The following is a 25,301-nucleotide window of genomic DNA, read 5'->3' as shown; positions in this document are numbered from 1 at the left end:
AGTGAATCCCAATCCCTGCAGCGCCAGGGAAAGCCACCTCAGTGCACAGGGAGTTCTGTTGGACTTGGAGCCTGGACATCGGCACCAGCCACCACTTACTGCTCAAGAGACTTGTGCACCGAGCACGTGGCAAGAGCCCACCGAGCAGGAGGACAAAGTCTTCCGGACAAAAGCTCCTTGCCTTTCATGTGCATTTTCCAGTTTTCCCTGATGAGCAGCAGCACAGGAGGCAGCAGCGCTCCACAAACGGGCAGAGCTGCAGGAGAAGCATCTCCCTCACCTCCACTTGGCTTTCGTTGGAGAAGAAGAGATGGAACCAAAGCGTTCCCCGAGCCCAGAGATGCTCGTTGGGACTTCCCTAAGTGAGGCTCTTGGGGTGCTCACCCCACAGTGCTCCTTAGGCACCACATCTCTTCCCTCCTCTCCTCCACTGCCCCGTTTGGGAGCGGGTTTGGTTTTGCAGAGCAGCAGAACAAGGTGGCTGTGCAAGTCCATGGACCACGGCCCGAGGGGCTCAGGCGCAGGCTCTGTTTGGAGAATGGGATGGCAAAGTCCTGGTGAACGCTGAGGTGATGCTACAGGGAGAGAAACTCAGAGCACGGCGTGTGACAAAGCAAAGCGGTGCCTCTGGCTGGACAATGCAGCAAAACCCATGCAGCCAGAACGGAATTGTTAGGAATTATTTCTTCTCGTTTTCAATACAGCAGATGGACCCACTTTTTGGGGAGAGCAGGGAAAGGATCAAATCCTCCTTGTGTAAGAACTGTTTCCCTCCTTAACTCTGCCATTCCACTCTCCTTCAAAGGGTGAAAGACTCTTCAGTGCAACCTCCAAGGGAAGGAGATGCCACGGGAAAGGAATCCTTTACTCTGAGATAAACGGAAGCGAGAAGAAGTCAAATCACGCAGGCTGGCAGGATTAAAAAGGGGAGAGGGGAGAGAAAGAAACAGCAGAGTTAAAGGCCACCTTTGTGCTTTTTGGAGTGTTTCTCACACCCTGGCTATACTCTTCAAAATGTTCCCTTCAAGTCCAGAAACAAAACCACAAAAATCAAGAAGAAAGACTGCAGCAGAAGCTGGCTGATAGAGCACGAGAGTGGAAGTGACCCGCATGGGAAAGTGCTACCTTACTGCTCTCATGGCTCTGGTGTCTGCTCTCAGAGCGAGTTTCTGCTGCTGCTTCTTTGGAAAGACACAAAAACCAGAAGGAGAAAGCATCGTGTGTGTGTGTGTGTCCCCCTCCCACCTCCTCCGCTCTGATGGGTCAGTACAGGTGGCAACTCCTCTGGGACACTATCCGATAAGCTTCAGTAATACTGCGGTTGGAAGAGAGGAAAAGGGTCTGAAACACTCGGCCTGAAAGGGAAAGGGAGGCACAGATTTAGAAAAAGATGCTTGTTTTGTCCTTTTTTTTTCCATACAAAAATAGACCAAAGTCTCATCAGCAATTAAGAAAATTGGCTGCCTTGGTAGAAAGTTACAAAAGTCAAAGACAGGTCTCGATCTTCCCAGCCCTGGGACGGGGAGGTTAATGCAGGCACTGGCCCACGCATGCTGGGGAGGCCACAGCAAGACACTTCCACCCGCTGCTTCCAGACACACAAGTGGAGAACAGGAAAGAGGGGCTGTGATTTACACAGCAGGGATTCACCCTGCACGAGGCCATGGGGCAGGAGCCTGGGGGCTGATCCCCTCCTCCTGACACAACCACCTCAAGAGAGCAACACACCAGAGATGACAAAAGCAGGAACAAACAACGAGAGCTCTGGGTACTTGGTGTATTTAACACGGTGCCATGTGGAGCAGACAGCTTGCATATGAACAGTCGCAGGTGCCAGAGCAGGAGGTCACCTAGCAGCATTCCAGTTCCTCACCATCTGAAGGACAATTTACTGTAACCCAGTGGACCTGGGTAAAATTACACTTCATGCCAAACTTTAATCCATGAAAACTACTGATTCTTAACCTTTGGGAGCTTCGGTCACTTTAGGTCAGTTTTCCCTTAAGTGTCAAACGCTGGCTTCAAATAAGCAGAGGGTTTTTTTTATGTGTTTTCTGGTTTGCCATTTGTTACATTCCAACATTCAGAGAGGCTAAAACCCAACAGGCCCATGCCAGGCACTGGGTTTGCAACCCAGCTCCGACGTGGCCAGGGCAGCTTCAGCATCATCGCAAGTCATCCCCAACTTCTTCAACCAGGAGGAATTAACGCTCTGAAAGGAATCTAGTTGTACAAAAGGGAACGGAACATCCGGGTGTCTTTTATTTTGCCCTCCCCAGTCCAGATCAGCGCCAGCTAGAACTGCTGCTGGTCATACTCTGCTATCAGTTTCTTAATATGAGCCAGTTTGTTGTGGAGGTATTCGCAGCGGTTCTTCTCTTGGCTGTAATTTGGGTTAGTCTGTAAAGAGAAACGAAAACGTGGTGATGGGAGGCAGTTCTTCCCAACTCAGTGACACCCATGCTGACCCGAGGCCACCACACCTCAGAGCATCAATGGCTGACCACGGACTGAAGCTTTTCTAGCTGGAGGAGTAGATGCCTACTTAAAATGAACCCACTCTGGCCAAACAAGGCAAAGAACAAAATCCCTTCTCATGAGTACCCATCTCCAGGAGCCTCCTCAAAGGCCTCAGCCTGACCTGGGCACACTTCAGCTTCCAGGAGGCATCAAGGCATCACTTGCCCAAGCTGTGCAAGCCTGGGAGCTTTACAACAAAGATGGGCTTGCAACACACAGGGAATCTCTTCCAAAAGCTCCTAAATCCCTCGGGAGAACAGGGTTCTGTATCCATAGATTGAAAAGAAAACAAACCACCCCTGGTGTATGGATGCTTTAGATACAGAGATAGGAAGTATTCTGCATGCACCATGCCCCACTGGGGGCTATGCACCCAAGTGATTCCTCAGCTCATTCCCCACATAGCAGCAGACCCCAAGACTTGGAAGACCCTGGTGAATGCTGTTATCACCCAGCCTGTGCATTCTGAAATACAGGCTGTTCTTTCACTTGATGGGATAAAGGCACTAATTTAACACATTCATTCTTGTGCTGGCACGCCACTAACAAGGCTGAATGCTTCCCAGGATCCCAGAGCAGTCCCAGCTCCCCCCCAGACCCTTTCTGATCCAGGAAAAGACCACTTTTGGGACAGGCTCAAGCTGAACAAAGATCTGCTAGAATGGCTTCAGAACTGGGATTTGCACTTGGCAAGTGCCCATCTCTTTCAGTCACACCAGAGGCACCACCCAAAAAGCCTGCTTTTTGTGGCTGTTTTTCCTTACCTTTTTAATTTTCCGGTATTCCTGTAAAATTTGATCATGGATGGTCTAAAAAGGAAAAGAGAGCTGATTAGATTCCAGAGTCCTGCACCCTACTGCAACTGGTGCCATTCCCTGATGGCTCAATGTCCACGTTTCCTCTAAGTAACGACCCAAATCTACTCCCTCCCATGAGATCCGACACCTCGATGACTCCATGACTATACTGGTGCTGACACCACAAGTACTGGAAGGATGAGGCCCCATTCCCCAGCCATGGGAATTACCTGTAACAGGCACCTGGACCGCAGGATAACTGCCATTGCCTCCAAAACTCCAGACTCCTTTTTCCCCAAGATAGAAAGAAAACTCAGTGAGGAGTCACTGAACTTCTCGGAGAGGGGAAGGATGTTGGAGGGAGGAAAAGGGGTTTAGCACAATAGGTGCTCTGTAAAAATCTGTTTATTATACTCAGTGAGACTTAACTTTCTCAAGATAATGAATAGCTAAAGCTCTTTCAAAATCAGCCTGACAAGTCAAATAATGCTCCATTATTAAGATCAAAGATTCCAGAGCAACAGATGACCCCGTGCTAACTCCCCTTCCAGCCCCGATATGCTACCATATGTGCAAGTATGAGTTTTCTGGCTGGGATACACTAATAGCTTCCAGCAGCTTTTGGCTAAAGACACCAATTGTCTCACTGAGGCCTTTCCTTGTCAACAAGTACCATGATGTGTGCTCCAGCCCGAAACCGAAAGAACACAGAGCTGTTTTAAGAACAGTCCTCAGAGCTGTCAAGCTGCCTGCACGTTCTGCAGCCACCAACCCAGCCCCAAGAGCCCCACGTCCACAGTGACTGCACCGAGTGGCAGCATTGCCACTTGTAGAAGTGGCTTTTCAGTGCTGTTTCTACCTTGTATTCCTCAGTGCCCTGCAGGAGCTGCTTCAGCTTGGCATCCAGCTGCGTAAAGCGCCGCGTTATCCTCTCTATCCGGGCGTGCAAGTCTCTGTACTCACTGTACTCTGCATTGAAGTCGTTCTTGTAACTCTGACGCTGCTCCGAGGAGGAAATGGCTGCGTATTTTCTGCAGGGAGAATAAGGGAGTTGGCTTAGGAAAGCTGCTCGCACAGTGTGAACACTGCAATGCCCAGCCCAGGTGCAGTCCAGCAGGTGACTGCATTGGAAAACAAAATACAACCTCTGCAACTTGCATTACAGAAGTGAGAAGGTAACCATCAGCATTACTGCCTTAACTTCTGTGCAGAACAAGACAGTGTTTGCTCCCAAAATCTCCTATCTATACCAGATAAGCATGGAATATGCAGGTACAGCAAAACCTGGGAGCAGCTGAGGGTGTAGGAGGACACTCAGATAGCACTGCTACAGCTTTTCTAACTCCCGCTGTCCTGCAGAACATGGAGTTCTGCATCTGTGCCAACCATTGGAACAGCAGGAATACGATGCTTCCAGTGTTAAGAGTCTTTAAAGGAACACAAAAAGCATTCAGCTATCATTGCAAAATGCTCACAGGAAGATTACGTGGCAAGCACACGACAAGCAGCCACGCTGAATAGACTGACTGTATGTCCTCTACCTTCTGAAGATACCCAACGTGAACACAAGAGCTCTTGTTTAACAGATGTGCCTCTGAGGCCCTTTGAAAGTTCTTCAGCCCAACAAAAAGCCATTAAACCTGGAATGCTGCAGAAGGCCCAGCAGCCGCTCCTCTCTGATGGTAAAACTCAGCTTTTTCTATGTGATGACTCTAATGTGCCACCTCACTGCCTGCAGCACTGCCAGCTCAGTGCATGAACACCTATAAGCCAACCTGGTATCAAGCTGGGATTTAGGCTGAACAAGCCCAGCTCTCTCGGCCTGGCTCCATCTCCCTCTCCGTCCTTCTTGTGCTGGGGGCCCCAGAGCTGACCGCGGCACTCCATGGAAGCACATGAACACACATGCCTCCATGATGAAGACAGCAGCAATGGCTCTTAGAATTTAAGAAGCTCACCCTCAAACTAGCCAGATGGTACCAAAAGGTGAGACAACAGACCCTACAGGAGGCCATAAACCTCACGCTATTCCTTTGGAGGTGGACTGAGGAGCTGTAATATCCCTCTAAGGGAGGGATCTGCACATGTTGCAAGAAAATACCAACAGGCGCCTGCAACCATCTGAATGGCATTGGAAATGTCCCCTCCAAGTGGCTGTTTGACCAGCCAACAGTTGTGCAACCACCCAGGAACCCCATCTCTCCTCCAGTCAGCTCCAGTGACTGTGCCTGCAGAGCAGAGGGGATGGAGGCCTCCTCTACCTCCTTCTCCTCCATCTCTTCCCTGAGTGATGGCATTAAAACCCCAGGCTGAGGTGCCCAAGGGAGTATCAGCCACAGGTTCATCTCCTCGCTACCGGAGCTTTGCCTTAACAGGGTTGGGTTTATGCAGGTTTCTGAGCTCCAGCAGATGAGCGTATTGTTTAATTAACCTCAAGGGGATCTGTTTAAGAAGTCAAGAGGTGAAATAACTCCCATCCCAACCCACAGATTGTAACCTCGCAGAGAAGAGCATTTCACTGCTTCATGGAGATGATCTTGGCTCTGAACAGGGGAGGAACGAGCCAACCTCTCAAAATCTTGTCTCGCTCTGCCTTCCGTAACACAAAAGCAGATCATTTCCTCCCAGAGTTCCCACCTGGAACATGGAGATGTTTAATCCTTCCAAACCCCTTCAAGGCACGGGATGTTTCTGGAAGTACTTCAACAACCAGTTTATGGGAAGATAACCCTGAGCTCCACGAGGAGGTAAAGAACAGACCTGAGATCAAATGTAGTCTAAGGCACTACTAAGGTGCAGTTACTCATTTTCTTTAAATGAGTAACCTCATAAATAGTTTCTCTTGATAGAACCTGAAAGTTCTATCAAGAAATAATGAACACACATCCCCAGTATTGTGATTTTTAGCTTGAACCATGGTCCCAAAGTGATGGTATGACTGATAAATATACTTACAATAAATAATCTGGCATTTCTGAAGTTGATGTTGGTACACTAGAATTATTGCATGTTCCATTTAAACCTGGGGGGATGGAAAAGAAGGAAAACTTGTTTATAGACAGCATTACACTTCAAAGCTCTGCACAATTCAACTTCCCATTCAGAACCTCAGCTGCAATACACAGTTTAGTACAAGCCAAGCTCCTAAACCTTGTGTGCAGGGTGGGAGAAGTGACCCCACCACAGGTTTATGAGCAGAAGAGAGCTGAGCAAGGTGCAGGGACTTCTCTCCTGATTTCACACTATGTAGATCCCTGTGACTAATCTACAGGTTCAGACTCCTACTCGTAATGCTCCAGACTTCCATAGGGTACAACAGAGAGGTTCCTAAGGCAGACAGCTTTTTCCTCACCTGCCCTGTAGGCAAATCCAAGCACTCTCTGCTCTCTGAAGCTGAAGAAACATGAATCAAGCAAAGCTTAAGTGAATGGACCAAAGACCTCAGGAAGAACAGGATTCTGAATGTGAGCCTAAACCCAGCCCCATCCCTCAACACAATCCAGACGCTGGATTATTAGCCTGGAGGAAGAAAGCAGTTGAATACAGGCTTGAAAAGGGCTATTTCTCACCGACTGTGTATTAGACTTCAAGTCCTAAGCAGAAAATCCATGAGCAGGCGGTAAAATAAGAGGCAAGTGGAGAAGGCTGCAAAGGACTGAACTCAAGCGCTTGGCAGAAGGGTGTTTCTTCTTTCCAAGTCTGTTACTTAGAGTAAGCAGAGCCTTGACTGCTCCATCGCCCCAGAGATGCACAGGAAAGGGAGGTGTGAGCCCCACGCCTCACCCACCCCTGCACTCACCTACACTGCCACTGTACAGTCATTACCCAGAGGAACTGTAGGGAGCACAAAGCACCCAAGGAATGAAGCCAGGCAAGTAAAAGCAACAGCCTGATTCTAGCTTTCTGAAAGCTGTTTTCCCCCTGAATTTCCATGGAAAAGCTTTCCTGAGGAGAATGGAAGAATGGCAGAAAACCCAGTGTCATTCTGAACGCCCCAGCCTCAAATTCCTACTGCAGCCAACCCTGCTTTGGTCCCTACCTGACCACCAGCGTGAAAGATGCAGACATGGGGAAGAAGAGCCAGAACGCGGGCAAGGAAGAGCCGGAACGCGGGCAAGGAAGATCGTGGAGGAGAAGGGAGAACCAGGAGGTTTAAAGGGTTTATTTTGCCTGTGAGTGCCACCTACTGACTGCCGACAGGAGCCTGAAGGTCCCTCCAGAGCCTCCTGAACAAACCTCCCTGGGGAGACTCCGCTTCCCTGCAGCCCCTGGACCAGGGGGGCCTGGAGAAGGCATCAGCCCTTGGCTGCAGAGCAAAGGAGCAGGGTTAGGCCCACGTTATCGGCATGAAGTAAGGCGCAGAAGGAAGAGATCCCAGCTGAGACGTGAGCTGGCTGTGCGAGGCCCAAGCAGCCACTCACTGACCACATCCTGTTTATGCTTGCTCCCAAATCCAGCTCGGATTTGTTACCTCCCATCCATCAGGGTGCAGCAGGAACAAACCCCACGAACAAAGGGCTGTCAAGCAGAAAAGGTGGGAAAGGGTCAGCAACTTCCCAAAGGATTCAGGGTATTGTGGTACAAAGGGACACTGACAAAGACACCCATCTACAGGGAGAAGGTGTGGGTGTATCTTCACCACCGTTCCAGGCACGAGGTACATGGAAAAGAAGACACTAACCCCAATGTCCATGAAGCTCTCTCCCTTCCCAGGAATTCAACAAATCAGTTTCAATGTCAAGTTACTTGCCTTTGTGAGCCAAAATGGGCCCATTTCCATGCACCAAGCATGAAGAGGAACTTCGAAAGCAGTAACGGGAGAAAGGGAAACGAGATGGATACAAAAAGACATTTAGCATCAGATGGGGACTGCAGGGAACTGCTCTGGGAGTCTATCAAAGCCCAGTGAAACAGCAGGAAACACGAAAGCAGCAGGCAAGGTGATGGACTGCATTGGCCTATGTGTATTCTCTGCTCTGAGACTTTGCAGAACTGACTTAGAGATAGGCTGGTTTGGGAGAAAACATTTTCATTGCATCTCAGTGGGCAAGAGATTCACTGTTGTGGTAGTCCTCAAAGGGAGAGATCAGAGTAATAATGGGCTACAGCAAGGAAGCTCTTTCAGGCTGGAAGAGCTGGTTGTGTCCTGCTTTAACAACGTCTATCCCAGGACTCAGCTGTCACTTCTGCTATATCCAACATTCAAAGCTTTTGTGACTCACGTTTCATCACCAAGCTTAAAATCAATACAAGAGTCATCACAGCACCAAAGGCAAGCCGTAAGGAACCAGGCAGGGCTGCTGCTCCGACCAACACATCCCGATGCCTGCCTTTCATCCCAGATATTCATACAGCTTTTAATTTAACAAGGAGAAACACGACACGCTCTGAGGCAGCTCCAAACAGCACGAAAGGTTAGACAGGAAAAACCTGATAGCCCCTTTTGAGAGGAAGCACGTCTGTTGGGCTGCAGGTAGGGGCAGTGATGGTGCTTCACTCACACGCTCTCTGCCAGTGGACACACAGCCTAATTCCTCAAATAGATCCCGAGCACAAATCACACAGAGCTGATCCCACCCTTATCTCGGCACAGGGAGTGCAGGAGCATCCCTGGGAGTGCACGTACCTGTGACCTGCTCCTGGGGAACACTACCTAAGTCAGCGTTTTTAATTACTTCACAGTTCTGCTTCTCCTCTTTGCATTTCTCTTCGGTTTTCTTCTCCTTCCTCTCCTTCTCCTTATCTTTGTGCTTTTTGGATTTCTTCTTGGTTTTTACGTACGAGCTGCAGTTGTGTTTGCTGGTCTGGGCACAGTCTGTTGGCAGGGGGTGAGTCAGTCTGTCAGCCGGCTCCGGGTTCTCACAGTCTCTGCCGTTGTGAGCCAGGTCATTGCTGACATCCGAAAGGGGATCGTGAGGCCTGGGCAGCTCCAACACCGGGAGGCTGGAGCTGGAGCTCACGGCCTCCGGGAGCGCCGGCGGCAGCGCAGGGGCAGGCGCGTCCTTCCCGTTGGAGGAGCTCAGCTTCCCGTTGAACGTGGGTTGAGTCCTGTGAGCTAAATGCGAGATCCTGGGCTTTTTGTTGGCCAGGGGGTCGATGAACTCCAGAGGCTGGGATCGTTTCTGGGGAAGGAAAAGGGAAGAGGAAGTCATTCTGAGGTCCTGAGGCCAGGCTCTGGGGGCTGTTACCACTAGGTGGTAGTGCACAACCAGAGAACCAAGGAGTATCCGCAGAGAAAGAGCTGTGCCATCAGGAATGCTGCCAGTGAGTGTCCCAGCTCGGAGCCTGGGCCTGCACACGGGCTCCAGCACCACCAGGTCCTCCAGAAGCTGATGCATCCCAAGCCCCTTTCTGAAAAGCTGCTCTGGAGCCCGTGGCTTGGTGAAAGAGCTTATAGACCACCCCAATCACACCAGCAATTACTGATCTCCTGCACCAGTCATACAGAGGCCGTGCAAGCCAGCCTGTTCTCCCAGCCTCCGATTTCAAATCCAGCAATTCAGAAGTAAACCCCTGTCCTGCACTCATCCTTCTGCTCATGGCACGACACTCAAAGCCTCTCCAAGTCCCTGCGAAGGAAGGATGCGCTCAGACCTCTGGAGCAGGGAGGGATTCACAAGTTCATTTTATTCCCAACTGCTCTTACCAGCTCTGTGCTCAGTTTTACCCAGGAACAGCACTTCTTCCTCTTCTCAAGGAAGAGGCACTGCGCGGAAGAGGGAAGCGTGTCAACTGGCAAGTTCTCAGAGTTTAAGGCAAAAAAAGGACATCAGCACTTTCAGAAGCCAAGGTGACCCAAAGTACCCCCTTTTTAAAGCAGAAATAGAGAGAGCAGCAGATCCCAACTGTCCCCATCTGCCCCACCTGGGCACTCGCAGGCAGGGCTTGGAGAAGCTCCATGTGCCAATACCTTTGCTTACAGACTGCGGCTTGGCCTGGGGAAGCTGTGCTGTGGCAGAACCCATCCATCCATCAGCAGGAAGAGCTCGATGCAGAGCCAGAGCTACAGATACTGGGCTCAGGCCAGCCGGAGCCAGCCAAAAATTACCTTGGAGAGGCATCAGTGCAGTGGTGGGTGCCTGCTGGGCAGCACGGGGCTGCAGGAACTCTGAGCAGAGCTTATTTAGTGCCCAGAGGAAAACAAGCGATAGCTTGGTTATTTCTTTTGGCTCTTGTATTGTTTTCTTGGTGTCTCAGGCAGGACTGTGATGGGGTTGCAAATGGAAAGTTTGTTCTGTCACAGAAGTGCAGCTGGAACATGGAATGGTTTGGGTTGGAAGGGACCTTAAGCTCCTCCAGCTCCAACCCCTGCCACGGGCAGGGACCCCTTCCACTGGAGCAGCTTGCTCCAAGCCCCTGTGTCCAACCTGGCCTTGAACACTGCCAGGGATGGGGCAGCCACAGCTTCTCCGGGCGCCCTGTGCCAGCGCCTCGGCACCCTCGCAGGGAAGGGCAACCAGCTGGAACACGGCTGCTCTCACAGGGAGCCACCAACCCGCTCCTTTCCCCCCATTCCTATTGCTCTTTGCTCCCCGGGGTCTCAGGGCACGCTCGGCAGCAAGAATCCTTCCCACCCGTCACAGTGATTACACAGAGGAGCTGCTTACACTGCCACAGGGCTCAAGGGGCAGGGACAGCGCGTCCAACCGGCTCTGCAACATCCCCAGCTGCCTCCCCAGCACAACAGTGTCCATCTCCCAAAGGAGGGGCCATCCCCTGGACTGCAGCTCTAAGAGCTGCCATCTCCTACTCTCCTGTCTCTGAATCCAGCAAACACCAGCTTCACCAACCTCACCTCTTTGGCTACGAGGTGGAAGATGCATTGATACCTGCTCTCTCCCTCACAACTTGCAGCCCAACCTCTGCTTTGCTTTCCTCCCATAGCTGAACTCCCCCAAAATATTTCACATTCCAGACTACCAAATCCCAATCCTCTGCCAGGACTGCAGCCACCAGCAGACACCCCCTTCCCTAAACAGGAACTACAGCTATGGAGTATCATAGCTCTGTGATGTGAATGCTTACAATAAGAAGCTGTCTGTGGTTTGCTGCCGGACACGAGCCATGTTAAAAGCACTGCTGGAAACACTTGTCTTCCATGGGCCCTGTTTCACTGGCCTCTGCTAGATCCAAACCAAGCAACCACCCAAAGGCACAACGGGGTCATCTCAGGAGACCACAGACACCCCCTACAGACCTCTATGCCTTTCAAACCAGGGCCAGCCAGAAGCAAGAGGCTTTTTCCAACCTCTTTCTGTCAGAATCAGGTTAAGAGAAACCCCAGACCAGCCTCTTCCCAGCACTGCAGCTTTCCAAGCTAACTCCAATGAAGGGGACCCTTCTTTATCCACAGCGAACATGGCCCACAGCAGAGCAGGAGAAGATCTGGAATTAGCTACCTGGCAAACAAGTTGCACAGTTCTTGCTCTCAATAGAGAGCTGCCTCCCTCTCGCAGCCAGAAAGCACATAATTTCTTTACCTGCTAATATTCTTTGCCACTAATCCTCAGCGCGTCTGTCCAGACAAGCAGGCATTACACATTCCATTGGCAGCAGGAGGATAAATACTCAACTTGTCTGGGCTGACCCACAGCAGAGAAGGGAACCTGGCATTTCACAATGCTAGCAAGCAATGCCTGTGCTAAGAGACAGCAAGAAGAGTGGGGCCAGGCCCTGCTTCACACCCAAGCAAACGCAGCTCCTTTGCAGTTCATCATCCTGGAGAAACCCTCAAAAGGCACTTTTCCCAGCTCCGTGCACTGGCATCTGCACAAGTCAAGGAGCAGAGCAACGTGCCCCTGATCTGCCACAGCAATTAGGTTGCAAAAGGTCAAGGTTTTTAATAACTCAGCCGTGTTTGGGAGCTGCTTATTACTGCTTCGCTCCAGTCAGTTATTAGTAATGAGGAAAACACAAGCTCCTTCTCCCAGGAAACTCCAGGAGGGAGGTAGGCGCTGTGACAAAAACTCAGCCCTTAAAACTAAAGCTGGGACACCCTGTGAGAGATCCTCCCCATAGGCTGAACCACATCCAGAGGAGGAACAGATGCTGAGGAAACCCAGAATTAAGACTCTAACTTAACAAACCAGAACTGAACCCCAACCACCTCTTGACCCAAGCGCCCTCAGCAGCAGGTGATTACAGGGTGCAGCTCAGCCTGGACCTAAGGCCAGCAGCCAGCCCCATCGAGAGCAGATGGGGCTGGTTGCTTGCTTTGTGCTAAGCAGCCCCAGCAACCCTTGCAGAGGGATGACCCACCTGAGGAGGAGAGCTGGAGTTCACGTTGTCCTTGGGTGGGCTCAGGGAAGGTGCTTCTCCTTGAAAACCGCTACTGTTCTGGGGCTGACAGAGTTTCCTGAAAAACACAAGTCCAGGCTCTTCACATCCCCTGCCTGACAAAGCCAACAGATGGTGTTTGGAGTCTTCCTCCAGAGCAAAGAGCCTTTTTGTGGGCCCAGATCCTGACTGCTTGAAGATGCCATGAACACAGCTCGTTCAGGCACTCACAGCTTCGATCTCTGACAAAATCTAGGAAGGAGGAACCACTACAGAAAAATATCCATCAACACCACATGGAATTGCTTGTCTCCCTCTTGGCTTTCTGTGATGGAGGCAACACCTTGGGCTGTGTTGTGGCAGGCAGGGAAGAGTCAGATTGAGTTATTGGACATACAAGGGGATTCCTTACCGAAGAATGGAACTTGGCTTTCTGACAGTTTTACCTCTTTGCTCTTGAGCTGGTGATGGAGTGTATCAGAACAAATGAATTACAACCTTAGCAAAACAGTCCATAGAGAGATTACTGAAACCAGGCACTAACCCCAGTTAAACCTGACTTCACAAGGCCATGAAGAAAGCAAGCACAGTGGAAAGGGACCAAAAGTCCTGTTCAGGTGTTGAGAAGTAAGTTCTTCCACTCATTAGCACCATTAAACCAGCACTTGACAGGAACAGGAGCCCTCTTATAGAAGCAAGCCCCTCTGGCTCCAGGAGGGGCAGGATTCTAACAGGACCTGTTATGGTATTATTGGTCCACTGGGATTTACATTTAGGGCTTCATAATAACACTCTTAAGTTGCACCGTGCAAAACAGTGCTACTCTGGGCTGCATTTGCAATACTGACCAAACAACAGAAACCTCTTGTAGCAAAAAAGGTACAATGAGAGTCACTGTGACCATGCAGCCCCAGACCTGACTATATTTCCTTGAGCTCGAGCCTTTGGCTGTATTGCAGCAGTTTCACCACTGCTCTGCCTTCGGTCGCTTGGTTTCATTTCATCTGGAACCATCTGAACAGCCAGGGATCAACTCAAGGGAAGGCCTTGGAGACTGCGAAAACAGGAAGGGAAGCAGTGACATCCCATGAACACCACAGTGAAAGTGGCTTTGGGGATGTCGTTTGACCAGACTGAGCAACCTTGTCACATCTCCCAGCGCGTTAATGATGGGGGATTTAAAGAGAAGCGAATCGAGACCATTCCTTTCAATCCAGCAGCTCTGTAACAGCCCAGAACTGCTTCACAACGACACTGAGAGGCTGGAGAGCAGAGAGCACCAGCAGAAACTGAGCCAGTTTACCAGGAACACCGTGAGATACGGGTTTAACGTTGGCAGATGTGCTGACTGCTGCAGCCGTTGAACCAGCAAGCAGCAAGTGGACCTGAAAACCAAGAGGCCATCTAACAATTGGCTGGATCCAGGCAACCGCGGCCGCCTCCGCCAGCTACGTAAAGGCTGTGTCTGGGGCTTGTGCCCTTTCCTCTGCGTGTTTTTGATCCTGTCTTCAGCCCTACATGTTTTTTCCATTCTGGAGCCTCATTACCTGCACTGCCTGAGCGGGGCTTTGTTTGCACAGTTGAATACATCCTTTCCAAGGGCTATTTTTAGACGTGTGCATAACTGAATGCCACAATTCTAGAAAAGAAGCAGTAAACATTGCTTTTGACAGGGAGAAATTCACTTTGGTGGAAGCCATAAGGACTGCATGGCACTTAGATGCTTCCTTTTCATTCTAATTCAACATCCAGGCCATGAAATGAGTCTGATTTCTCTTCAGCACAATAAAGCGCTTTAAGTGCGAGTTTCTGTTGGTTTAACAAAGTCTCATCTCCAAGACAATTGTGCTTTCAGATCATGGAAGCTGTTCAAACAGAGCATGCTCTACTTCAGCTTCACCAAAAGCACAATCAAATGAGTCTCAAAACCAAGTCAAGTCTCTATCTGCATGATAAAACCTGTACCAAGTCAGTACAAACACACTACAAACCCAGAGAGGGAAACGGAACCACTCAGAGCAGCGCTCTCCTTTAGAAAGCTGGGAGATCTGCTGTCTTTCCCTGCTGCCTGCCAGCCAAAAGCTTCCAAGCTTGCAGGCTTCCCTTAAGGAAAAATATCTGTAGAGGAAAAAAATCGTCACTTAACAGACAAATCTATCAACTCACTCTGGTAAAGGCTGCTTTCAGGAAGGAACATGAGAACAGGCATCCCTTGGACAGAGAGGGTTAGGCTGTATGGGCAGCAGGACACCCAGTATGTGTTTAGGGATGTTGTCTCTATAGAGCCACCTCTTGCTTCCTCATGCATCCCTTGCTTCAACCAAGTGTGTTGACTCCTGCCTGCTGACTGTGACTCTCACAGCACGTGCAGCACAAGAAACAGGCAGCAAACCAACATCCCAGTAACACAACGGGAATGAAGCAGCAAAGTCTCCAAAGCAAATGGCTCAAGGGGGACACGAGCATCCCCTGGTAAACAGCAGCTGAGGATGGGGGATGTGGCTGCAACGTCTCTCTCCTTGCCTTAGCACCCGTGGCAGTCTGCACAGGAAGCCATGTACAAGAAGATATGGAAAAAGGAATGGAGAGCTTCAGTGGAGAGCTGAGCTGGACACATTTGCCTTAATTCATTTATCCCCAGGATTTCAAGGCACCGCTAACTTGAACTGTGATCTCTTTTGCTCCCCATCCGTGTTTTCCCCCTAGTTTTTAGTATCATGACTGAAAGGCAACCTAGGTCGAGCTGAAGAGTGCATCCACTCTGAGAGTTGAGGTTAGTCAACTTCTACAGCTACCTCCACGACAGAGAGATTTACCTGATGTTAAACCAAGTCAAACGCTCAACTTACCATCGCTCTGACTTCAGTCACCCCAATTATAGCAACTGACCTGGCCCAGAACTTTCAAGCTCCAGATGCCATTAGAGAGAAGATGGAATAATTACCGAACAAGTATCCTCTTCAGCAACTGCTGATCTCCTTCAGAGTAGCCAGGCCAGTCCTTCTGCACTTCCTTGTATACACAGTCTTTCAGTGTGAAAGTGCTGTCCTTGGCACTCAAATTTGCCACCTGAAACAAAAGGAAGGTGAAAAATGAAGCCTGTTAGGGTTTCATTTTCTCACTTGTTCTAACAAAAGAGACCAAGGGTGTCGCAACGCTGCAGCAGCTCACAGTGGCAGAGAACAAGGAGAGGTTTGATACTGCATTTGCTCATTATTTAGATGACTTTATCAAACTGTGCCTGGGCATTGCCCTCGTTTACTGGGAAGCAAGTCCTACCCTCCACAGATTATTCAGCTTGGATAGTCTGGAACAGTCCAACAGCAGTTTATGGAAATACCTGGAAACAAACAACCCCTCCTGGGAACAGGCAGTTCACTTCTTAGCCCTGCCGATAACCCGGCTGCAGCGGTCCATTAGCTGATGCAGGAACTCTTGCGGCAACAGCTTAGTTAACAATTGCCAGAGATAATCTCTCCTGAGCAAGCAGCCAAACGGGGCCAGAAAGGGACTTTCTCAAGCAGCACTGAAGCCAATGCCTTGTCGAAACAGTGCCCCGGGAGCCTGCAGATCCCACCGTGCGGTTCAGTGCACTGGGATCAGCTGCTGGGTTCCACAGAAAAGAACCTTGCCAAGGTACTGCAGGGCAAGAGCAAAACCTGGGATTACCAGTTTAGAAGGCAGGGTTTTACACTGCACCTAAATCCCACTCTGCATCGGCAGCTTCCCGACACTTTCTCCAGTTCTATCACTTGTCATTTCCCTACAAAGCCCTGCGTGGTGCCTGCATGGACTGGAAACACCGCTGGAAGCAGCAGAATGGTATTAGAATGGAAACTACTTGTTAAGAGTTATCCCACTTGGATCAGTCTTTCCACAGCTTGACTGAGAATTCAGCTTCTTGCTACATGGCTGATAAATACAGCATTAGCACAAAGCAAAAGCCCCAGTGAAGCTTCCACAGTCTCAGTGAGCACTGCAGGTGCAGGGCACAGCCTTACAGTGGTGTTTCTAAAGGGGTAGGGAGGTGCCAAATGCTGTGCCGGGAGCTGGGCTATCAACTGGGAAACCTGCATTCCAAGCTCCCTGCTTCAGCCGCCCCGTTTGACAACTTGAAACTGGAAGGTGCTGTGCAGATGGGGAAGGATCAGTGCTCTCCTTCACTCGCTCCATCCAGGAGGTGGTTGTGCTATCTATGCTCTACTATCCATGCAGCAGGAAGACTGAGAAAAGCAAGGGAAGGAGTGAAAAGCCTTAAATTAACCAAAGAGGCTGTTAATTCTGCTTTTGCTTTAGGGAGGCTATGACCCAATATTCAAACTCCACGAACGGCAGAACTCACACAGCAAAGCCCTCCTGATAAGCGAAAAATAGAAAGCACTTATCAGTTTACATGACAAACACTTTGTTTTTCCTTTCAGTTCTGTCACCCTTCCAAAACCCCGAGCCAAAATCCAAGCAGCACTGGAGCTGTGTTTTAGAGATCCCAAACATGCCCAAGGGACAGCAGCAAAGCAGGGATCTTTTGCAAAAGCTCTCTGGGAATCTCTCTGGTTCCTGCTGCTGCTCGGCAAGGCCCGGAGCTGGAAACTCCTCACATTCTCCCTGCACAGAGGCTGAGGGCTGCTACCTCCTTGTTTTGCTGCTGTGGGACTGTGCAAGCTCCACCCCAGGCTTCCCAAAAATAGAAACCTTGCAAAATGAGGCAAAAAGGCCAGCAGGAACACAGAGTCCTCTGAGAGATGCAGGAGCACAACGAAACCCACACCTCGACGTATTTAGACATGCAGCTTTAATGCAGCCTGTAATTTTTAGCTTATCTGTGCCTGCTGGTGGATGGGAGCCCTGGTAGCACTGAAAGGAGATTAAGTTTACAAGCACCACATTTACAGCCAGATCAGCATTGAGCCCAACAGGCTGGACTGCGGGCGCTGCCGAGCTCGTTGCCATGTGCCAGAGCATCACTGAAGGGTCATTACCAGAAACAGCAGTTCCAGTCCCAAAGCTATTTATAGCATTCAAAAGGGTGCTCAGGAGAATGCCAGCGCTGCTGGGTGAACAACAGGGGAAGGTGCAAGTTGTGCCAGCCAGAACTCCATTCTCAACGTGAGCTGCCCCGTGCCCTTGGGCAAACTGCTTTCCTTTCAGAAAGGAAAGGAGGTGAAAACCATCCAGCACAGAAGAGGGCAGCTGCAGCACTGAAATAAATCCCCACGATGTGTTTTGCACTGCAAGAGCATTAAAGGTATTTACTGCAATTCCTAAAATGGCACCTTCAACATGACTCAAAGTGTAAAGAACTGATTCAGCTTGGAGACAGCTTTCACACTTGACATACAAATAATATGCTTTGCAAGAAGCTGCATGATCTTCACACCTAACCAGTTGCACTTCTAAGCAGGAAAGGCCTGAACAATCCAAAGAACACGTAAAGTTTTGTGGAGAGGGATGTGGTTTTTCCTTCCCAGAGGAAACATTACGTGATTGAGACAAAACTTGTTCCTTTATGTCCATGTTAATCAAAAGACATATATTTATAGGTTCTAACAACCCAAACAGCCTGCAGACCCTCTGTTAGGCCATTCTCACCATGACCAACCCCAAGCGCTCCTCTTAAGCAACTGATCTGGTGCACTGACATCATACAGCTTAGTTGCAGACACCTAAACCAAGGTGTACACACAAGTACTGTACACACAATTCATGTGAGCTTCTGCTGGTCACAGCCTGCAGAGGAACACCTGCCTGCAGCTCTGAGACAGGCAGGTCATGGTCAGGCTGACACAGAAGGTACCACTGTTCTGAGAAGACGTTTCCCTCTACCTAAAGGGTTGCCTTCATCAGAGTACAAACCTGTTGCAGAAGGTTGTCCAGCAAATCCTTGTCCTGCTGAGAAAGTCCATCCTTCTGCAATCTGAGAATAAGTTCAGGTTTCTTATAAGGCTTTAGTGCCAGTAAGTGCACAACCCTATCTTTGAAGGGTCTCTGAGAAATGGCGCTATTGCCTCTCTTTATTGCACTGGCAAGGTTGACTGGCGTTGGGCGCTTCCTGGAGGGAACAGCATCGGAAGCTCCTGGTGCAGGTTTACGCACCTGAACCTTTTTGCCTAAAATGAGATGAGAATAGTGAAGTGCAGCAGTCACCTTGCAAAGGCCAGTGGTCTGTCAACACGTATAGGGAGCTCATTACACCACCTGCAGTGCCAGAAGATGACAACCAAGGACAAACACAACCAGCACACTCCATCCGCTCCGATACGCTGCCGCAACAAGCATCCCCTGAGCTTCACGGTTCACGACAAGCTTGTAACAAGTAAACAGCAGCACCAAGCTCTGCAAACCTGAGTATTATTGGCCACAAGCTTATATAAAGCTCTCTTTGTTTGCCAGCTTTTCATTTATCCCAAATGCAAGTATCCCCATGCTTAATCTAACCATTTTTTCCCTCCCAATGAGAAGAAAATTCTGCATTATTATGTAGACGAGTGGAAATCTGGAGTGGAAAGAGCAGAGCTGGTGATGGAGCGGGCTCCCTGCTGCTGAGCTCAGCACAAACGCCACTCCAGCAGATGTTTCTGCTTTTAGAACAATAGGAACTTTATGGGGCTGGGTCCACCTCCCTTCCCCCTGCCAAACACAGCCCCATGAATGGGGTCTAACACTGATACATTCAGCGTTAGCCTATTCATTAGTGCGCTGTCTGGTCTAATAGAATAACCCCTTCTACAGTGTAGTAACAACTGCTTTGCCCTCTGATACATTCACATACACGTGAGAACACAAAGATGTCTCAAGAGTTCATCTCGAGCCCTCAGAGGCAGCTTCCTCAACTCTCTCCCAAATGTGGTTCTTGGTTTCTGCCAGCATCCTGCAAGGATTCATTTTCCCCCATTCCTATTGAAAATCAGCTTAAACTAAAGCCCTTCGCCCAAGTCCCACATCACTTGGGAAAACACAAACCAAAGGGGTTTACTATTTTGAACACAGAAACAGGTCTCAAAGCCAGGTTCCTGCTACCAAAGGCGCAACAAGCAGATTAATGAAGAAAATGTGTAGGTTCCAAGGTCTAAACCAGGGACACGCCATCAATAACCCCTTCTGGATCAAGCAAGTGACCTTCACTGGGACAAACACCCAGCATTTACAGCTGGAATTTGGGAGGTTTAGGAGCACGGCAGCTCTCCACTGCTAGGAAGCACTTTTCAACTGAGTCATCTGAAGATACTGGTGATTGTGTGCAGTGTTTGTTTTACTGAACTGCAGATTGCACAACTGAGTCCCATTTCCTGCTCCCTGTTACGCACCGCACTGATGCAAGTGAGCACGACCCACCGGCGGCGGGACTGAGCTAACACAGAGGGAGAACAACAACAGTTCCCACGTTAAACATCCCTGAATTCAGAGATCAAGTGGACTTCACTGCCAGAACTGGGCCAAGATTCATCAGCTTTGCTCTGGCCAGGTCCTGAACAGCAAAAACACACTGGGACATTTCCACTCAAGGAGAGAGCCAAAATGTGCAATGAGAGGAAAAGAGAAAACTCAGTTAAGCCAGAACGTGAAATCTTAACCTATTTATGCATGTGCATATAAACAGATGCAACACACACATTTAGTGTGTATATGAGCACACACATCCCCTGCAGGCATATCAGCCACCTGTTTACACACACACACATACATATATATATTCACCCGTGTTAGTTCCCATCTACACTGTTCTGCTATCTCCAAGTTTCAATGTGTCATATAAATCCTTCCACATCTGAGCTGCCCGGAATGACCCCAGCGAGGTCTCAAGTGCTGAGCTCCATGTTCTGGCAATGTGAGAGCCCAGCCTGCAGGGGAACCAGCCCCTGGGGCTGGCACTGGCACACCAGGTACGTGCGCATCCCAGCAGAGACTGTCCTTGCCCAAGCTCTTCCTTCTTGGAGCAGTGCTCGCCTCCTGGCTGGAACATTGACATCTGCTCTGTGCAGCATGCACTCCACTCCACTGCTTTGTGCATGGCTGTGCCTCCATCTCAGAGCAGGAGATGGCTTAGCAAGAGGATTTCTAAATCTGAAGTTTTGCTCTGTCTCTCTGGGAAGCAATTTGTGTGGAGCATCTTCTCCCTCACGAGCCCAACAACTCCATCCACTTACTGTAATGTTCTCAGAGAGAAAGCTAAACAAAATCATCTTCTGGTCTACAGGAAATCGATGCATTTCCTTCCTGATTACTATCTGATTTCTCAGCTTTGAGCACTTGGAGGATAAAACAATGAGTCAGGGTCAGCTCTACATTTTGCAACTCACTGTTCTCATCACAGACGTGCTCTAAGAGACTGGCTACAGATCCCATGGGCTGCAGGAGAAACAGCTGGCTCAGAACACACCAGCCTGAAATTCTGCTTCCTGCTTAGTATTTATGCCCTAAATATTTGAGAAGACTGAGCTTAAGCAGGGACTTGAGCTCAAGCTTAAGTCTGTGCAGGCTCCTTCTGGAATGCACTGATACTTGCCACAGTTTTATTCCCTCCCCTAACACTCTCCTGTTGCTGTCACACTAAGATGGTTGTTTAAGGCTGCAGTGAGCAGCACTGCTTTAATCTGTTTTTCAACACAAGGGCACTGTATCTGCATCCTAGATGTCGCGTCCTACGGCCTCAAGTGCAGGCACAGCCCAGATGTGTGACAACAGTGGCACATTGCAGCTGACTTTTCTAGGAGCACAGATGCTTCTGGTGGATCAGCAGTGTGTTCTCAGCATCAGATAGGACAGATAGGAAGCAACACCAGAGAACGACATGAATGCACACAGACAACCCTCCGAGGCCACACACAAACACCACCACACACGCTCCAGGGTGAAGATGGAAGCCATGGAAGTCACAATCCAAGCAGAAGGGCACCCTAATAAATCACTTCCCATTAGGAACTACTAAAGACTTCCATGGTCATGCAAAGGTCAGCATTTGACTTCAGAAGCTGGTGAGGACACCCCAAGCCCAGGCGCTGCTTACCTACGTATCTCCCCCCAGGTTTGATGACTATAGCGCTCCGGCTGCGAGTCTCCTCTTCTGCCTGTGCCATGCTTTGCCTTGCCTTCTGGTAGGAATCGTCAGTAGCACACACAGTGATTTTATCCTGTATGCTTCCAAGGCAATCCAAATGGATATTGCCATTGCTGTAAAAGAAAGGCAATGGAAAAGACACTCCCAACACTGCAAATGGGAACATCTTTGCCATGGGTGACTAATGGAGGTTGTGTTATCTAAATACAGAAGAGGGCAGAAAGAAGCTGAGAAGTGAAGAGATTCTTCTGCGAGTGCCTCCTTACCCAAAATCCACAGAAACACATTAAAAAGACAGAACAGGTACTCAGTTTGGTTCAGGTCTGATGGGGAAAAGATTCTACAGGAGAGAAGGTAAACCCAAGGCTGGGTTTTCTCTTGATGTCCCACTCACCTAGATACATACTGCTGGATGCAGTCAAAGCTTCCCTGCGGGCTGTCCTTGCCAATATTGGAGAGATAGAATGTGAAGGTCCGCACTTCCGTAGGGCGATCCGGCCTCGGGATCGTGATGTGCTGTTTGGAAGGAGAGAAATACCGGTCACTTGGGCAGCCCACAGTACCACAGATCCAACTGTACTACTGTCACTATGCTTTTAGCCGTTTGGCAACACACTACGAGCGTGGGGACTGCTGCCCCGAGCAAGAAGCTACAAGGATTCAATTTTGCAAAACCCTATGCCCATAAAAGAAAGGGTAAGGGGTACACAGATGTAGAGAACAGCTAAAAAGACTGCTCTGTCTGGAAGGGAACAGAGACCCAAGCTGGCAGCTTGCTGCTTTTCAAAGTGGAGCCCACAGTAACCTTGCTCTAAGAATGTGACCCAATTCTATTGATTCTGGCTCAAAACAGACTCGCTACCAGTGTTTATATTCAACTTCAAGCACTTGAGGCTTGCTCCTTTCGAATGAGTGATGCAGCACACACCAGGTGACCAGGTAACATGCTCATTCTAATTCCATCATGAGAGCTCCTGGCTCCCAGCAGAGCGTGCCACTGCTGCCGCATTCAATAGTTCATCAAGCAGTAAGTGTGCTCCACAGACACTGCACTGCTGCTCATTCCTTGTTCCAAAGGGAAGCAAACTGTTTCTCTCTGCACTCGAGAGAGCCAACAGCAATCTCAGCAGCCGAGCTCTGCTATCACATCAATACTGGATAATGAAGATGGCTTCCAGAAAACGAGGCAGAAAGAACATCAGCTTCAACCTATTTTAGGCTCTGCTCTACCACACACATTTATATTTACCCAGATGGCCACATATATGCACAAAATATATACGCCTAGCAAACCAACCCGTGGCATCCCATATGACTGTGATCCATAAAAGAAGACTACTGGTGCAGAAGGGCTTCTAGGTGGTTTCCTTATGCCCTCAGCTGCCTGCAGCAGCCTGGAAGCCCAGAGCATCCGAGTCACTTGGCTAAACCACAGCGATGCTTTCAGAAACGTCAAGAAGCGCTTGTGTGACCTGCGCTGAGCCGAGCCCTTTTCCACGTCCCCTCCCTGCAGACCAGCCTCAAACCAGACTTCCCATGGAGACAGGAGCAGAAATTATCCCCCACGCAGGCCCAAAATACTCGGAGCAGATTTGGTGGCCATCAGGGAAGGACTCGGAGCCCTGTTATCAACGCGGCCAAACACGCGCCACAGCCTCGAGCCCTTAATCTGTCCCTGCACCCTCTGCCCCCACCCAGCCACGACAAGCAAGATGCTCTTGTGCTTTAGGGAACATGTGGCAGGGCAGAGGGATGTGAAGAGCAGATTGTGGGGCTTTCAGAGCCAGCACCATTCACCCAGTGGTTAACTGAGAAGGTGAATTCATCCTGCTTCGAGGGAGTTGTGATCACACCAGGGGTTTGCCAAATAAAACCTGGAGGATGCAACCAAATCATATATTCACATAAAGTAACTGCCCTCTGGTTCCTGATTTACTGCTGTGAAAAGCAGCTGCTCCCAGAGCCCTGATTTAGGCATTTCTGTGGAGTTTCTGCAGCTTCTTCAAGGGATGTAAAATAAGACAGAAGTGAGAGCATCACAGAACGGTTTGGGTTGGAAGGGACCTTAAAGCTCCTCCAGCTCCAACCCCTGCCATGGGCAGGGACCCCTTCCCCTCGAGCAGCTTGCTCCAAGCCCCTGTGTCCAACCTGGCCTTGAACACTGCCAGGGATGGGGCAGCCACAGCTTCTCTGGGCACCCTGTGCCAGCGCCTCAGCACCCTCACAGGGAAGAGCTTCTGCCTAAGAGCTCATCTCAGTCTCCCCTCCGTCAGCCACGTCAGTGTTAACGCTGCTCGCTGCAGTACTGGAAAGCCTCCTGTGTGCAAACTGGCCGTTATCTAGGAATTATTTTTAGCTGAAACAGAAGGTTTCTCAAGCCACCAAAGCAGCGTGGTAACTGCTTTCAGGGAGCCCTAATTCTGGTGCAGAGCATTACACCAGTAACCATAGACACTTAAAAATAGCTCCGTACAGATGTGACTTCTGGTTTTCTTCTCTCAAGCAATATTCATCTGTGCACAGCTCATTCTGAAGGGCAATTTCCCCTTCCTCTATCCATACCAGCACAAGTTCACCCCACAAAATGGGGGAAAATGTCAGATTTTCCAATCACGTCACGTTAAGGTGTTTTGTTCTTAGCTCCTATTTAAGAGCTGCATGAACACACATGTATTTGGAACCTGAAGGTTTTTTTTAGCCACAGTTCAGTTCTTTCCCTTCTCTCTCCATCTCAGCTCCCCTCTCCCAATAAGCACCTGCAAATTTGACCCAACCCAAGCTCGAATTCAGCAAGTGCTTTACTGAAACACAAGCACCTCTAGCCTTTCTTGCATGGTCACAAGCACCATCTACCACTGCTGGTAACGCTTGGGTGCCTCAACTCTTACGTTCTCATTTGCATGCATGTTGAGACGAGCCAAATGCTCCAGACTGCATTAAACTGAATAGAACTATCCAAGAAAACCCAGCCCACGATGACACACGAACAAGCAGGTGCTGCTCTTAAGGCCTATCCGGCAAGTCCCACTTGAGCAGCTCAAAGCAGAGCAACACTGCTAATTACAACCCCATTCCTACTGTTGAAATGCTGATTGTTGCACAGATTATTGTGCTCAATGGAAGTCATGAATGAGACCAGCAGTGAAGAAATGATCCCAAGGCACAGCTCATTCACCGTCCCCAGCTGAGAAACTCCCGCCAGCCTCCACCCAGACCAGGATCCATGCAGGAGACCAGGATCCAAGCACTGAAACAGCTTTTTTGGGGGGGTAGAGCCACCGACGTGCTCCTCTGGCCAAGCTGCCAAACTCCCTGACCTGCTGTTTTGTTCCCAAGCAATTCCTTTCCCTGGTTAACTGAGTATTAAGCTGTGTCTTAGAAGCTGAGAGCATCCTCGACAGCGTTCCTCAGACAAGCACTGGGAACAGGTAAAAAAAGACATGGACACAGTAATTTAAAGGCTTCTAGAGAATTCAATTAAGCAGGAGTTTGCTTTAAACTCTGATTTTATGTCCTGCCTCCCCTAATCATGAAGTGCTTTAAGTTTTCCCTCCTTGCAAGGGGCATATTTACACAGAATAGTCCCACTACTGAAATCTCCTATCACTGGCCACTGCTTGAAGTCACACGCTGCCATTTGTGCTACACACAAA

General features: G+C 49.6%; 1 protein-coding gene across 1 annotated transcript in view; it reads right to left on the bottom strand.

Moving 5' to 3' along the window:
- Positions 1–1,763: 1,763 nt before the first annotated feature.
- ELL (elongation factor for RNA polymerase II) overlaps positions 1,764–25,301 on the bottom strand; it is a 47,399-nt gene continuing 23,861 nt past the window's right edge. The window contains exons 3-12 of the mRNA XM_057417478.1: positions 22,043–22,164; positions 21,598–21,761; positions 18,447–18,700; positions 15,538–15,662; positions 12,576–12,672; positions 8,944–9,439; positions 6,273–6,339; positions 4,177–4,348; positions 3,285–3,329; positions 1,764–2,400 (exon numbers count right to left, since the gene is read on the bottom strand). Of these exons, the coding sequence (XP_057273461.1) occupies positions 2,296–2,400; positions 3,285–3,329; positions 4,177–4,348; positions 6,273–6,339; positions 8,944–9,439; positions 12,576–12,672; positions 15,538–15,662; positions 18,447–18,700; positions 21,598–21,761; positions 22,043–22,164 (1,647 nt within the window). The 3' untranslated portion in view covers positions 1,764–2,295. The remainder of the gene's footprint in view (positions 2,401–3,284; positions 3,330–4,176; positions 4,349–6,272; positions 6,340–8,943; positions 9,440–12,575; positions 12,673–15,537; positions 15,663–18,446; positions 18,701–21,597; positions 21,762–22,042; positions 22,165–25,301) is intronic.

This window comes from Pezoporus wallicus, unplaced genomic scaffold (genome assembly GCF_028554395.1).
Source record: "Pezoporus wallicus isolate ANWC-B61680 ecotype Strahan unplaced genomic scaffold, APGP_CSIRO_Pwel_v1 contig_13865, whole genome shotgun sequence".
In the NCBI taxonomy this organism is placed as follows: domain Eukaryota; kingdom Metazoa; phylum Chordata; class Aves; order Psittaciformes; family Psittacidae; genus Pezoporus; species Pezoporus wallicus.
This window is presented reverse-complemented; position numbering and strand designations above follow the sequence as displayed.